At 36.3% G+C, this 16,876-nt stretch overlaps 1 protein-coding gene across 1 annotated transcript in view; it reads left to right on the top strand.

Moving 5' to 3' along the window:
- LOC111150849 (pappalysin 2) overlaps nt 1–16,876 on the top strand; it is a 276,104-nt gene that overhangs the window by 147,771 nt on the left and 111,457 nt on the right. Inside the window, 2 exon segments of the mRNA XM_022508485.1 lie at nt 2,571–2,761; nt 4,673–4,819. Of these exon segments, the coding sequence (XP_022364193.1) occupies nt 2,571–2,761; nt 4,673–4,819 (338 nt within the window).

The following is a 16,876-nucleotide window of genomic DNA, read 5'->3' as shown; positions in this document are numbered from 1 at the left end:
TTTACCCCAAAGATACAGATGTAGTGAAAAGAAGGGCCATCTGTACCCCAATGTTTATAGCAGCAATGGCCACGGTCGCCAAACTGTGGAAAGAACCAAGATGCCCTTCAACGGACGAATGGTAAGGAAGATGTGGTCCATATACACTATGGAGTATTATGCCTCCATCAGAAAGGATGAATACCCAACTTTTGTAGCAACCTGGATGGGACTGGAAGAGATTATGCTGAGTGAAATAAGTCAAGCAGAGAGAGTCAATTATCATATGGTTTCACTTATTTGTGGAGCATAACAAATAGCATGGAGGACAATGGGAGATGGAGAGGAGAAGGGAGTTGAGGGAAATTGGAAGGGGAGGTGAACCATGAGAGACTATGGACTCTGAAAAACAATCTGAGGTTTTTGAAGGGGCGGGGGGTGGGAGGTTGGGGGAACCAGGTGGTGGGTATTAGAGAGGGCATGGATTGCATGGAGCACTGGGTGTGGTGCAAAAACAATGAATTCTGTTATGCTGAAAAGAAATTTTAAAAAATTTAAAAAATTTTAAAAAAGATTTTATTTATTTATTGGACAGAGAGAGAGAGATCACAAGTAGGCAGAGAGGCAGGCAGAAGGAGGGGGAAACAAGTTTCCTCACCAAGCAGAGAGCCTGATGGGGGCCTGATTCCAGGACCCTGAGATCATGACCTGGGCTGAAGGCAGAGGCTTAACCCACTGAGCCACCCAGGTGCCCCAGAAGTGCTCTGTTATTTTTAAAATAGGCAAAAATTTTAAGTCCATGGTAAAAAAAAAAAAAAAAATAGAAGCAAGAAGAAACATTCACTGTGTTGTAGAGAAACAAAATATATACATACACATTATAAAATACATTATAAAAATATATATGTACATATATACATAAAATACATGCAAAGATGCATAAAATACATATTTATGTACATGAACACATATACATGTAAGTATACATATATGTGTATATTACGAGAGAGAGGAAGTCATTCCAAATACATGTGTATTGACTTTGGGGGAGTGATTTGGGAAGGCCAGGGGTTTGATGGGAAGCAGGAGTTTAAAACCCAAAGTAGGCTTAGAACCAAATCCTAGGAACATTGGTTTATTCCTGGCAAATAGAGACAGATTTACCACAGAGAGGGGTCTTAGACTGGAAGTAGTTATGAAGGAAAATAATTAGTAGGTACGTGCTGATAAGTCACTGAAAAATCACTTCCACATCCCTGTGGTATTGTGAAGAATGAAAAATAACAAGAATGGTATAGTAACAGTAAATTTTAGTAATGATGGTACTTAATGTATACTGATATGTTGATTGATTTTCAAATCTTGATATTATTTTCATGTCCTATTGTCTTAAGTTGAAAGAGGAGATTAGAATCATGTTACTAATGTTCATTGTTCTACTGTTTTGGTAGAAAAGGCAGGAGAACTTAGTAGGTGGCTTTTGGACTGCGCCTTAGATTTCTACACTTGAAGAAAGCTAGTCATGTCCCTGTAGCTGGTACTGTTCACTCAGGCGGAGTTATCCTGGGTGAGGATGGGCCTCAACCAGGAGACACAAACTCATGTCCCAATAGTCCCACAGGTTTGCGCACAGCCTCACTTCTCATGTGTTTGCTTTTGAAGACGGTCTCCTCAGCTGGATGGAGACCCTGCTGAACCCGCCTCCTGTGGGCCTGGCTCAAATCCAAGCTCCATTGCTTATGTATCGAGAGACTTTTGGCAACATGTTTCCCACGTGTGACACAAACAAAAAATGCCCACCCCACACAGTTGTTGCAAGTCAAAAGGGGAGAAGATGTACGTAAGCCTCAAAAACGCAGTGTTTGTGTCCAAGCAGTGGCACAGTTAGTAGAAGAAAGAATTCAGCTACAAAGAGTAATCAAAAATAAATCCCTCAACTACTTTGATATTTCAAAAACCATGAAGGGGGTCCAGGTGCATGACACATCATACCATTTCTGTAACTTCTCTTCTTCTACTTACTGCTCTTTTAGCTTCTTCTTCCCTCAGGATCTTGCTCCGTGGTGCCTTAACATTTCTTTCTACCTCCAGCTTACCTTTTTCTCCCTATTCTTTTTTTTTCCTTTTAAGATTTTATTTATTTATTTGACAGACAGAGATTACAAGTAGACAGAGAGGCAGGCAGAGAGAGAGGAAGGGAAGCAGGCTCCCTGCTGAGCAGAGAGCCCGATGCGGGGCTCAATCCCAGGACCCTGGGATCATGACCTGAGCTGAAGGCAGAGGCTTAACCCACTGAGCCACCCAGGTGCCCCTCTCCCTATTCTTTATTCACAAAATCCACCCCTTTCTATACCTTTTATTACACAGATGGATTCTACCCCCCCCTCCCATGAAAAAGAATCCTCCTCCTTTAGGGGAGTGTGTGTGTGCGTGTGTGTGTGTCTGTCTGTCTTGTCTGCATGTTTGGGGTAGGCGTTAGACTAGCCAGCAGTAACAGGATTCTCTTTCCTGGACTAGAGAAAAAAATGTAATGATTTTTACATGACATAGTCACAATACTTTTTCAAATATCATACTATATTTCTTGGCAGGGGAGCCAAGCCTATGTTACATATATGAGGGAGATGGGATATGTGAACCTTTTGAGAAGGAAACCAGCATCATAGACTGTGGCCTCCATACTCCCAAAGGATACCTGGATCAGTGGGCCACCCAAGCTTACTCCTCTCACGAAGATAAGAAGTGTCCTGCTTCCTTGGTAACTGGAGAACCTCATTCCATGGTAAATCAAGCCGGAAGAATTGGTTAAGGCTGAGAAGAGTTGTCAAGCGGCTCTCTCTCTGAGATGCTTTTTGGGGGCTTACATTTCTCTCCTGTCTTTGACATCAAATTTAGTCCCTCCTGAACTCAGAATAAGGTAACGTTCAATGAAACACTTCTAGGCTGGCAGTTAAGTCTTATCTTCCTCCCCCAGTCCCCTCACCCCACTTCCCCGCACTAGGTTTCATCCAGGAGCCTTTGGCTGTGCAGTTAGCTCGCTCCAAGGGATACAGAGTACCTCAGAATTAACCTCAGATGTATAAATATCAGAAATTACACTTGAGCTTTGTGTATGGAAGGATTTATTTTAAACCAAGAAAAAGAAGTAGTAAAGAGCCAGATTGCTTGGATTACAATACTGAATTCAGTGGTATTGCTACTACTCCTACTATTATTATTACTAAGTGAGATTTGACAGGTCACTTAACCTCTCTGGGCTCCAGTGTTTTCATATGTAAAATGGATCATAGTAATAAAAACCATCTGACTCAATGGATTATTACAAGGATCAAATGGAATTTAAAATATGTTAAAGATCAAAGTATAATTCAATTTAAAGAAATTCTACAATTAGTACAAAAACAAATTCGTAGGCATACAACTTCCCATGAAATCTCCACCTAAATAAATAGGAGATCCTCTGAGGACTTTAAGGACTGACTTCTATGAATTATAGTTGAATACTGAAAAAAATATTAAGGGCTTTGGCTTTTGGGTACTATTCCAGATGCATCCATTGCCAACTAAACTCTTCCATTTATCATAGCAATAAGCAATATACCTTCCTTTCAACAGAAGTGAGATTAAGTTTTCTAGGTATTTTAGGCCAGGATGAAATCACTGAATTTTATACTTAAGCAGACACCCCCAAGAAACTGAGAAACCAGCCAGGGCTGGTGGTCCGGTTCAAGAGACTCCTCAAGGACCTAGGCATCTTCTAGATTCTAACTCTTTCCATCCTTGGCTTGCAGCTTCCTTCCTCCTCCTCATAAGATGACTCCTCCAGGCATGAAGTCAGCATTCCAGGCAGGAAGATGGGGGAAGTTCACAGGGAAATAGGTGTATGCTAGCTGACTCTTTCCCTTTTTATTGGGAAAATCATGGCGGCTTTTCCAGAAGTTTAACACTACAGACTCCCAGCAACATCTTATTGGTCATATCCAGGTCACTTCATCTCCCTTGGTTGTAAAGGAGTCTGAGGAGATGAGCATGTATAACTTGGTTCACTGCCACCTTGAACAAAATTGGAGTTTGTTAATAAGAAAGTAAGGGGAAATGGATGGGGGGGGACATGTAGCTGTGTCTACCATGCTTCTTCAGTGAAATCGGGCATCTTTCTCAAGAGTTCTTGGTGCCCAAGGACAGGAAACCAGGGGGGTTGGAAAATTCTGATACTTAGGAACAGCTCTCTCAAGTGGCTTGTAGCCTAGCTTGTCTGTCTTCCTAATGTAGAGTGGGAGAAATTTTCTGGGGTTTGTTCCCTGGCTTCTAAACCCAGCCGAATGCTCGGTGGCTCCCTGACTCAGTAGCCTCACTCCCAGAATGGTGGATCCTGCCTGGGAAAGATACAGCATCCTGGACAGCGTTCTGTGGCTAATTCTCAGAGCAGTTGCCCTGAAATGTGCCAGGACTGTTCTTTGGGCAAGATCTCTGGGTTGAGGGTGGGCTGAGAGTTACCATGTGTGTTTTTCTATCCAGGTAAGTTATATCCTGACTGGCAGAGAACATTCTTCCATACTGAGAAAAGTTCTCTGCCAGTAACCACTAAGTACTCAGAAAGAGAGGAAGATCTTGGTTTTGAGCTACAGAATTTCATTGTCTTCACTGATATCACACCCTGCACATTTAACTTTTGGTTAAAATTGCATTTCAGATGTGCACATCCTATCATCCAGAGTCACCAGAGCACCCTCCCCTTACTGGCTGGTTTCCCTGTGTCACCAATGGAAATAGACCTCAGAATAAAAGAAGTGAGCAGACAGAAGGTAGCCTGGAGAAAGAGGATGAGGTTTGGCTCAAAGTAAGTGACCCAAATGGTTCTTTGTGAAGGCTACGGATAGAGAGTGTGTGTGTGTGTGTGTGTGTGTGTGTGTGTGTGTGTGTGTGTGTAAAATCATAGGCTGGAATGGCTTGTCTGGAAATTTCCTTCTGTTTTTCTGAATGTTTTTAATATTTTGATTTATTTTCACCTCTTTTCGAATTTTGGACTTCTTTTTTTTTTGTAAAAAAAAATTGACTTACCAAAGTGTAACACACACACTAAAAAGTGCAAACATCAGAAATGCACAGATCAGTACATTTTTAGAGTGAACATCCTCTCTGCCCATCACACATATCAAGAAATGGAGCAATGATCTCCCTGTAAACACTCTCCTTGCCCTTCTCGGTTATGGTAGCACAGAGGCATCTACTCTTCTTAGTTCTGTCATAGAGATTGCGTTTTTTTCTTTTTTTGAACATTATGTGAAACACTTGAGTGTGTAATTTTGTGTGTCATTCTTATTCAACATTCTGTTTGTGAGAATGCTACTGTGTGTGGCAGTAGAGTTCATTTCCATGGCTGTGTAGCATTCCAGTGTGTGAATATGCCACAATTTATTTATCCATACTGATGGACATTTGGGTTATTTCCAGGTTTTCTCTACGGTATTATGCATAGTTCTACTATAAACATTTCTGTGCATTCCTTTTGGTGAATGTATATAAACAGTTGGGTATATTTGGAATTGCTAGGTCATTGGTAAGCAGATTACAAGCTTTGCTAGGTAATTCCAATAAGCTTCCATAGCGGTTGTACTAATTTAAACTCCCACCAGAGGCTCATGAGTCTTCCAACTGTTTCACATTTTCACCAATACTTGGTATTTCGAGTCTTAATTCTAGCCATTCTGTTGGGCATATAAAAGTGTCTCCTCCATTGTGTCTGTTGCATTTTCATGTCAACTAATGAGTTTGGGAATCTTTTAAATTATACTGGCCATTTGTTTATCCCTTTTCTTTTCCTTTTTTCCTGGAGGGCATATACAAATCTTTTGCCCAATTTTGTGTTGGGTTGTCTGTCATTTTGTTCTTCATTTATGTGATTTTTTAAAAAAATTTTATTTATTTATTTGACAGACAGAGATCACAAGTAGGCAGAGAGGCAGGCAGAGAGGAGAGAAGCAGGCTCCCTGCTGAGCAGAGAGCCGGATTCGAGGCTCGATCCCAGGACCCTGGGATCATGACCTGAGCTGAAGACAGAGGCTTTAACCCACTGAGCCACCCAGTTGCCCCCATTTATGTGATTTCTTTACAAGTTTCTGAATGTAATCCTTTTTTGGTTATATGTTATTTAGTTTCTTCCAATACTATGGCTTACTTTTTCTTATTTTTTTTTTTGTATTATCTTTAGATGAATAGAATTTCTAAATTTTAAAAAATTCCAGTTGATCTTTTTTTCCCTTTATGGTTAACTGCTTTTCACATATGTTATTAAGAAAACTTTGCCTGGCACAAAGATCTACTTTACTGTATTATTTTTTAGACCTGTTATTTTATCTTTTGTATGTGGGTCTACAAACCATCTGGAATTTTTATATAAGGTGTGAGGTAGAGATCAAGAATTTTTCCTCTTTTGATCTTCAGTACATCTAGAACTACTCTTATTCAAACTAAAATTTTCTCTTTCCTTCTATATTGCACTGTGTACCTTTGTCATAAGTCAACTAGCAATATGTATTTTGTCCACTTATTGATTCAGTGTTTTGTTTTACTGGTCTGTATAGCAATACTAGTATTGCTTCAATACTATACTCTTAATTATGATAAATTTTTGGTGAATCTTAAAATTGGTGAATCTTAAAATCTTAAAATACAGGTCCTAAAACTTTGTTCCTTTTTTTATTAGTATGTTATGTTAGTCACCATACAGTACACCATTCATTAGTTTTTGATGTAGTGTTCCACAATTCATTATTTGCATGTAACACCCCGTGCTCATCACAACACATGCCTTTGATCCCAGATAGCATTAGCTGTTCTTGGTCCTTTCAATTTTTGTATAAACTTTGGAATCAGCTTCCATTTCCACATAGGAAAAGAAACCCTGGTGTAATTTTGATTGGGATTTCATTAAATCTTTAGGTCAACTTAAAATATTAAAATATTCTTTAAAATATTGAGTCTTCTAATATATTCCTTCAACTTCTTCCTTAAGTCTTCCTTAATTTCTCCTAACATTTTATAGTTTTCTGAGAGAAGGGAGTTGAATTTTACCAAATGCCTTTTCTACATCTATTGAGTTGGTCACATTATGTTGTCTTCTGTTCTGCCAAAACCTTGACTTACTTTGATAAACTTCTAAATGTTAAACTAAGCTTACATACCTGGAAAAAAAATAACAATTTGGAGGTGATGTGTAATCCTTTGTCAATAGTTTTAGGTTATGTTTTTGAATATTTTAAGTGTTTTCTCATCTTTGTTCATGAGAGGTTGGCTCTTATTTTTTAGATTTTATTTTACTGTTTTATCAGATTTTATATGATGAAGGCTAGATTTGACTTCTAAAATAAGTTTCGTTCCCCACTAGATCTATGGAATATGTTGTGTAAGGTTGGTGTTAATTTTGGAAATATTCATCAGTAAAGCTATCTGATCCTGTTTTTGCTTTGAGAAAAAATTTAAATTATGAGTTAAAATTTTAAAAGGAATGTAGAAGAATTTAGGTTTTCTATTTCTACTTAGGTCAGTTTTGATAAGTTGGATTTTTCAATTAATTTGTGCATTTTTTCCCCAAAACTTTGAATTTATTGGCATTAAGTTTCCTGTAATGTTCTCTTATTTTCTTTGTAATGTTTCCACCTCTAGAAATTTTTTTTTCACTCATGATACTGCTAGATTTTGGTTTCTTTCTTTTATTTATTTATTTTTTAGTCAATCTTGCTAAAGTTTTATTAATCTTTGTGTAGAACCAGCCAAAGAAAATATATGTAGTCTATGTGTGTGCATATGTATGTATCTGTAGGTATATATAAATAAAAGGAATGTATTTGTATAAACCTAAAAGGAAGGAAAAAATGAAAAAAAGAAAATACTTGTGTGCTCTTATTTTCATTATTTCCTTTATGTTTGTATTTAATTTGCTCTTTTTTCCCTACTAACTTGAGATGATGCACAGATAATTATTTTTTTGGCTTCTTTTCTTTTGTTAATATATACATTAAGGCCATATTATTCCTTCTAAGTGTGACTGTGGCGACATCCTAAAAGTTTTGCATATCTTATTTCTGTTATCACTTGGTTCAAACATATTTTTCTAATTTTCATTTGATTTCTTTTTTTTTTTTTTTTGACCACTGAATTATATACAAGTATGCTGTTTAACTTCTAAACATTGGTGGGTTTTCTGGTTCCTTTTTTGTTTTTGGTTCTTAGCTACAGTCTTTCTTCTGTGGTCAAAGAGTATATCCTGTATGGTTTCAATCCTTTGTAATTTATTGAGCCTTGAATTATGGACTGGCATATGGTCAATACTAGCAAATATTCCATGGACTTTGAAAGCCATATGTACTCTGAAATTATTGGATAGAGCATTCTATACATTTAAGATAAATTAAATTCACCCATCATCATGTTGAAAGTCTCTATGTCATATATATATATATATACATATATATATGTATATATATACTATATTTATATATACACACTATATGTGTACATATATATAGTATATATACATTATATTTTCTTGATATTCTGTGCACTGTTTCTATCAGTTAATGAGTGATACTTTTAGAAACTCCCACTGTAATCTTGAGTTTTTCTGCTTCTTCTTTTTTTTTAAAGATTTTATTTATTTATTTGACACAGAGAGAGAGAGAGAGAGATCACAAGTAGGCAGAGAGGCAGGCAGAGAGAGGGGGAAGCAGGCTCACTGCTGAGCAGAGAGCCTGATGCGGGGCTTGATCCCAGGACCCTGAGATCATGACCTGAGCTGAAGGCAGAGGCTTTAACCCACTGAGCCACCCAGGCGCCCCTCTGCTTCTTTTTTATCAGTTTTTGATTTATACATTTTGAGGCTATATTATTAAATATACACACAATTCTCACTTTGTATGGAACCACAAAATGATCATGCAAACTGAAATTATGCAAAGCAAACTTAATAATCAATGAGGAAAAATTATAATTTGTTACATGAACTCAGAATTTTTGCCACAATGTTAAACTCATGTGAAGGAAAAGTTTTTAAATAGTAAAACTGATATTTATTTAGTACATTATAATATAACACGTTGAAAACATAGAGAATTAAAGGGTTTCCTTTCATTATAAATGTCACCAAGAGTAGTTTGAGAAGCACTTGACTTTTTCTTTTTCATTTTATGACTTAACATTACAAAGCTAGCAGGTTTTTTTTTTTTATGCCTTTGTGAATTGTCATATTCCTTTCTAAGTTTGGATCAGCTTCCCACATTTTATCTTTTGAACGTTCAGTGTTATGAACTATCTCTGAGAGTTCTTTTAATGTGAATTGTTTCTTGGCATCCCTTCCTCTGGGACACCTTCATCCTATTTGTCACAACCAGTTTTCTCATTTACATTGATAATTTTACTTTCACTAAATCCCTCCATCTGCATATCTAGAGTTCCTCAAATTGGCAACAGAATTGACATTCCCACCCATCAGCTTTTTCTTCTATAACTCTATTTACCTTTAATTGACATTGCTTCTCCGCATTATCGCTTTTTGTTTCTTTTCTACACTTTCATTCTTATTGGCCAATTCCCCCCTTAATTATCCGTTTCTGTAAAACGTCATGTAGGTTTATCACTGAGAAACAAGGAAGCAACACAACTACACACTCTTCTATCTCTGCATGAACTGCCTAACAGGTAACAGTGACCCATTAATGACAGACGTTGAAAGAAGTGAGTGGTCACTAATCATAGTGATTTGTGGATTGAAGGACTGTCAACTTACTGTACTTACAATTAATATAATGCTAACTGAAATTTAAATCACATCATTGGGACTCTAGTATTACATAATTAAATTATGATAATTGATAATGGTGCATATGGGAACTTGCACATATATAAAATGAGGACTATTGGTATATAATTTTGAAATTGATATATCTTCCTGGTTGATTATCTCTTTTAACATTAAGAAATGATTCTTTTTATCTCTGAGAATATTCCTGCTTTACTATAAACTTTTCCCGCCATACCTTTTGTTTGTGTTTGAATATTGTACATTTTTCCATCATATTACTTTTTATCTTTCTGTGTAATAATATTTAGCATGATTTTTTAACATCAATATAACATTGTTTTTCAGGCAAAATTTTCCAATGGAATATTTAGACTAATTACATTGTATGCAATTAATGATGTTTGGTTTTAAATCTGCAACATACTATTTGTTATTCACTTGATCTCTATGTCCTTTATGCTTTCTATTTCTTATTTTTTAATATTAAACAAGTATTTTTATTTGATTTTCTGCTCCATTAACTTGTTAGTCATACTTTCATTTTATTCTCTAAGTGGTTATTCTAGAGATTGCATGTATCTTTAACTGGTTGGTAGTGTGCTGTGAGTTAGACTTTTCATAATTTCATAAGCAAATGACTACCTTAGAATACTCTACCTCCATTTTTACCTCTTCCTGGCTTTTTAAAGTTAATATGATTTAAAAATAGCAAATATTTACCCTGTCCAATGCTTTTCAGGCCCTTCTAATTTCTGTGCTTCCCTCATTTTTATTTAGCTTGAAGAAATCCCATTTATTATTTCTTTTTATGTGAGTGTGCTGGCAATGAATTCTTTTAGATTTTGTGTGGCTGAAAATATCTTAATTTGACATTCATTTTCAAAGGATATCTTTGCTTGGTATATAATTCTCCGTGGCCAGTTGTTTTCACTCATCAGCCTAATGATGTTATTCCAGTGTCTTTTCACTTTCAAACTTTCTTTGGAGAGTCAGCTATACGCCTGATATATATTATTTTGAAGGCAATGTCTTTTATTCTCTGGTGCTTTTACTACTTTCTCTTTATGTTTTGTCTTCAACACTTTTACTCTGATGTTCCAAGATCTGTTTTTTCTTCATATATATGTGACTAAGGCTTTGTCACGCTTTTTGAATCTGTGACTTAATGTCTTTACTTGCCCATTTACGCTTTCTTTTTTTTCTTGAATACCAGATATCCATTCATTAGACCTTTTTGCTGTGTGTATATTGTATCCTTTTTCTTTTTCTTCTACTTTTCTTTACCTTTTTCTTCATGCTGAAGTCTGGTTATTTTATACTGACATTTCTTCTGTTTCACTAATCATAACTTTTACTCCAACAGCTGTTTAACTGTTTATTAAATTATTAATTTCAGTTTTTGTATTTTTAATTCTAGAATTAAACTTTTAAAAAATTTTTTCTATAGATTCTCATTTTGTCTGAAATTCTTTATCCTATAGTTTACTTTAAAAAATATATTAATCACTATAATCATAAAGTCTGTGTCTGATAAAATCAATGTCTTGGTGACCTGAGGTCTGTTTATGTTGATAGTTTATTCTCTTTGTTTTCATTCTCATCTTCTTAGTCTCATCTACTTTCATACTGAATAATGTTTTAACTAAATTATTGAGGAGATTGTGGAGATGTGGCTAATGAGATCTTTCTTTCAAGATCATTTACTTTTTTAAAAAAAATATGTAATAAGATTTGGGAAAGAATACCTTAATCTAATCAATGACTAAGATGACTTGAGTTTATGCTTCTGTATTAGTGATCCCTGATTTATTTCATTTTTCCCTTTTTTTCCTAAGGCCTGGCCTTTCAAGGGTCTCCACTAAAAGCTTGGATTAGGCCCTCCATCTTGATATTCTCTGAAGTATAATTTCTATTTCCTCAGCAGTATGTGTCTGCTAAAAACTGCTTAGCTTTTTAGCTTCTCACCCACTAATTTCTGCCTAGTTTTTTATACTCCTATTCTGCAGAGCTGAGAATTTGAAAAATACCTCAGTGGTGAAAGTGTCACAGAATGTGAGGTTCCCTTCAATGTGGTTTCTTGCTTTTCAAGTCCCTTCAGTTCTGACTTCTGTGGTTGTTTTCACATGTTTCCAAACATTTTCTTTTTTATTTTATTCATATTTTATAATTATTCTTGTCAGAAATGTTTGTTCTATTATAAGCTACTTCCTCACAGCTAGAAGCAGAAGTCTCCAACTGGAATTCTTTCATTGTATATCAGTTAGCTACCATATATATTTTAGGAGTGTATACTATTACTGCAAGTGATCTAGGGGTACTAGTCCTTGTATAAGAAAAAAAACACTAATATAATTGGAAGTTTAGTTAATATATCAAACCTATTAATAAAATTATTTTCACAAATCCACATAATACAAAAAAAATTAGGGAGTGATTTCTAAAATAAGCTCATTGGGGTTTCCCCTAGTTTTTGAAGACTGTAGGATTTCTGACTCTTTATTATTATTTTATTTAGTTTATTTAATCTTGGTTTGATACACACACATGATTTGTTATGAAATGGATCAGAGACAAATTTATTGCACAAGTGGGAAACAACTATACTGAAAAACATTAGCCTTGAAAATATCTTTCCAAAATCCTTCATTTGCTAAAATGCTACTTGCCCAAAAGATTTCTCACTTTAGTCCTCAGTCCTTTACTGAAGTAACTTGTCTCTCTTAGTTTTCTTTGGTTTTTATCTAATCTTGATCCCATTGACCAGATGCACGAACTTTCCTTACATGACGTAAAAGATTTTTATTATTTACAATAATAAATTGTAAGGCACATTTATTTTATTTTTTAAAGATTTATTTATTTATTTCAGGGTGGGGAATGTTAGAGGGAGAGGGAGAGAAATCCTCAAGCAGACTCCCTGCTGAGGAGCCCCACATGGGGCTTGATCCCAGGACCCTGAGGTCATGACCTGAGCCGAAACCAAGAGCTGGATGCTTAACCAACTGAGCCAGCCAGGTGCTCCATAATAAGCACATTTTAAAATCCATTTATAAGGGTGCTTGGGTGGCTTAGTCAGTTAAGGGTCTGCCTTCAGTTCAGGTCATAATCTCACAGTCCTGGGATCAAGCCCTGCATCGCTGCTCAGCCAGGAGTCTGCTTCTCCCTCTCCCTCTGCCTGTTGCTCCCTTCTGCTTGTACTCTCTCTGTCAAATAAGTAAATAAAATCTTTTAAAAAATAGAAAAATAAAAACCATTTATAGTTTACAAAGTACATTCTCATGTACTTTTTAATTTTATTCCTATAATAGCCTCTGAGTTTGGCTAACGTAGGTGTTCTCCTGTTTTATAGATGAGAAAAATAAGAACCAGTCTCAAAGTGCTTTTTCTACATCACTTAAGAATAAAATGGTAAACCTGAAGGTCAAACTCACGCTTCTTGACTCTAATCCCATGTTTATTCCTTTATACCATGTTGCCTTGTTCAGTCAGCATTCATTATGCACCTGTGATATGTCAAACCCAGAACTGAACACTGGGGATAAATATGAGAGTATGACATAAGCAAGAAAGCAAATTAAAACATGTATGGAATTGGGAGGAAAGCCTTCTTGTCTTCTTTTGTTGGACTTCTAAATTCTTCAAAGATGGATGTATCTATGGATCTAATTCCTAGGATTTATTAAGCGCATATTGTAACTCTAGGGTCCAGTGGAGGACAGAGAAAGAAACAGGAGGCATGGTTCCTCCCAGAAAGTGCTCTGAATCTCAGCAACATAGACAACAAATGAAGCAATCTGAGAAGCAGACACTCAATGAATAGCTGTTGTTTGGGTTCACAGGGAGCCCACCAACATATGTGCAATCATATGCTTAGGTTTATGTCCATGGCTGTTCTCAAATGTCCCAAATTTGGAAAGGCCTCATTCAGGCTGGACTGATTAGAAATTCTAGCAGAAATTTCAGGTGCTTAGAGTATTTTAAATACAACATTGAAAACATCAGTTATAAATTATGGACCGCTGCTGGAAACCTTTGCTACCATGTAAAACTAAAGCCTGTTTCCCATAATTTCCTTCTTTCCTTTGTTTGGGTTCAACTAGCCAAATACTATGTACGAATTTCCAACAGAAAATGCATTGCATATTTGACTGATTGGATTTCAAAGATAAAAGTCTGTGACACCAGACTCTTGGTGGGGGAGAGGGTGTGGAGAAACACATGTATTAAGATTTGCTCTGTTCCAGGTAACTTAACTAATTATCATACAAGCTCTCTATCAGAAAGGATGAGTTTTTTTCTTATTCTAAAAATGATTATCTGAAAACTCAGAGATGTTAAACATTTGAGATAATATAGATAGTAGAGATACAGATAAGTTTCAAATTCAAGTTTTAGCTTATTCCAAAACCCACGGTCCTTCCTCTATACAAGGAGTGGGGAACATTTTTCTATAAAGAGAAAAATAATTATTTTAGGGTTTGCAGGCCCTACAGTTTCTGTTACATCTACTTAACACTGCTGTTGTAGAATGAAGGCAGCCATACACGGTATGTAAATGATCAAGCATAGCTGTGTTCTAATGATATTATACTATGAGCACTAAAATTTTAATTCATAACATTTTCACATTATTTTTTTTAATTTAAAAAATTTTTTATAAACATATAATGTATTATTAGCCCCAGGTGTACAGATCTGTGAATCGCCAAGTCTACACACTTCACAGCATTCCCCTAGCACATACCCTCCCCAATGTCCATAACCCCACCATCCTCTCCCGCTCCCCTCCCCCCAGCAACCCTCAGCTAGTTTCATGAGATTAAGAGTCTCTTACTGTTTGTCTCCCTCCTGATCCCATCTTGTTTCATTTATTCTTTTCCTAACCCCCAAACCCGCACATTGCATCTCCACTTCCTCATATCAGGGAGATCATATGATAGTTGTCTTTCTCCGATTGACTTATATCGCTAAGCATAATACCCTCTAGTTCCATCCGTGTCATCGCAAATGGCAGGATTTCATTTCTTTTGATGGCTGCATAGTATTCCATTGTATATATATATATATACATATATATATATATATATACTCCATCTTCTTTATCTATTCATTTGTTGATGGACATCTAGGTTCTTTCCATAGTTTGGCTATTTTGGACATTGTTGCTATAAACATTCGGGTGCACGTGCCCCTTCGGATCACTACGTTTGTATCTTTAAATACCCAGTGGTGCAATTGCTGCGTCATAGGGTAGCTCTATTTTCAACTTTTTGAGGAACCTCCATGCTGTTTTCCAGAGTTGTTGCGCCAGCTTGCATTCCCATCAACAGTGTGGGAGGGTTCCCCTTTCTCCACACCCTCGCCAGCATCTATCATTTCCTGACTTGTTAATTTTAGCCATTCTGACTGGTGTGAGGTGGTATCTCATTGAGATTTTCACATTATTCACATTGTTTTTCTTACAATTTTCAACCATTTGAAAATACAAAAAACATTCTTAGCTCACAGACCATACAAAACCAGGCAGTGGGTCAGATCTGGCCCATGGATAATAGCATGCTGACCTCTGCTCTGTATCATGTGTCCATTCAATACTATAGATAGTGATAGACATTTGACTTGTTTCCACAATTTTAATTCTACTCAGTAAACATTGCCTAAAATGAACAAAATATCGTACTAGGGAGGGGTCCAAAGCTGAATGAGTCACCATATTTACTCTTAAGGGACATACACTGCAGTGGGCATGTTTACACAAATATTCTAAAAGATAGAATGTCATGTCATATGCTACAGACACAGTAAAATACAAAAACAGGCTCAAAGAGACCTGGTGACTGGACATAGGGAGATATAGATAAACATTATCTCATTGAATTCTGCCATTTATCCCATCTTCCATACCACTCCTCTACACACACACACACACACACACACACACACACATTCTAGGTCCTAATCATTTTAGGCATAACAAATTGCTTTCTGTGCTGGAATACTCCAAGGTTTTCACATCTCCATAACCTTTCAGGTAGGGAACTTGTACTTTTCTTTCGCTATAAATGCTTTCTCCCTTTTATCTCTCCAAGATACACATATTCATCTTCTAAGATTGGACTCAAATATTATTTCTTTTATACTGATAGTAACAGATACTACATTTGATCTTAGCCAAAAGGCAAAGAAGCAATCAGGATTATTTCTTTTATAAAGTGTAGCCTTTTCTGAACTTCTTTCCTAAGGCCCTCTTAGTATAACTGATAACTTCTTCATATATGCCTCAATAGAGTCTTCTATCACAGTATTTGTATACTTTGTTGTTCTTGTTTCTCCGTCTCCATCTGATGGCCTCTATCTAAGGACCTTGTGGGCAGAAGCCATGCACAGTTATGGTTGTATGTCAAGCCCTGAGCACAGAGCCTCTTTGTTATAATGTTCAAAATGTTCGGTGATTGCTTGAATCAATGATGGGATGTTAGGTCTTAGTCTTGGCAATTTGGGAGCATATTGATAATATCCCTTTATCTGTGGTTTCACTTTCGCAGTTTTAGTTACTGTGGTCATCTGTGGTTGAAGAGCAAATGACCCTCCTCTGACAAATTGTCACAAGATCAATAGTAGCCTAGTGCACATCACAATGCTTGGGTCATTCACCTCACTTCATCTCATCATGTAGGCATTTTATTATATCACATCATCACAAGATGAAGTACAATGATATTTTGAGGGAGAGTTGTTTACATAATTTTTATTACAACACATTGTTATAATTGTTCTATTTTATTACTACTTGTTAATCTCGTAGTGTGCCTAATTTATAAATTAATTATTATTTTAGGTATGTATGTATAGGAAAATGCATATTATATATATGGGGTTTGGTACTATTGTGGTTTTAGGCATCCACGGGGGTCACTGGAATCTGTGTATAGGGAGGACTACTGTACTACTTATGACATGGCACAAAGGTAGGTAAGTAGGACTGTGGGCTGGGTTAGATCGAAAGGGGGGGTGGACAGAGGCCACAAATTAACTCTTCCTGTAAAACTGTATAAATGATGAACTGTAGGTTGAATTGAAACCACGTCAAAAGGAATT

This window comes from Enhydra lutris, unplaced genomic scaffold (assembly GCF_002288905.1).
Source record: "Enhydra lutris kenyoni isolate GAN:26980312 unplaced genomic scaffold, ASM228890v2 scaffoldscaffold24, whole genome shotgun sequence".
NCBI lineage: Eukaryota > Metazoa > Chordata > Mammalia > Carnivora > Mustelidae > Enhydra > Enhydra lutris.
The sequence above is the reverse complement of the archived record's forward strand: the minus strand, read 5'-3'. Positions and strand labels throughout refer to the sequence as shown.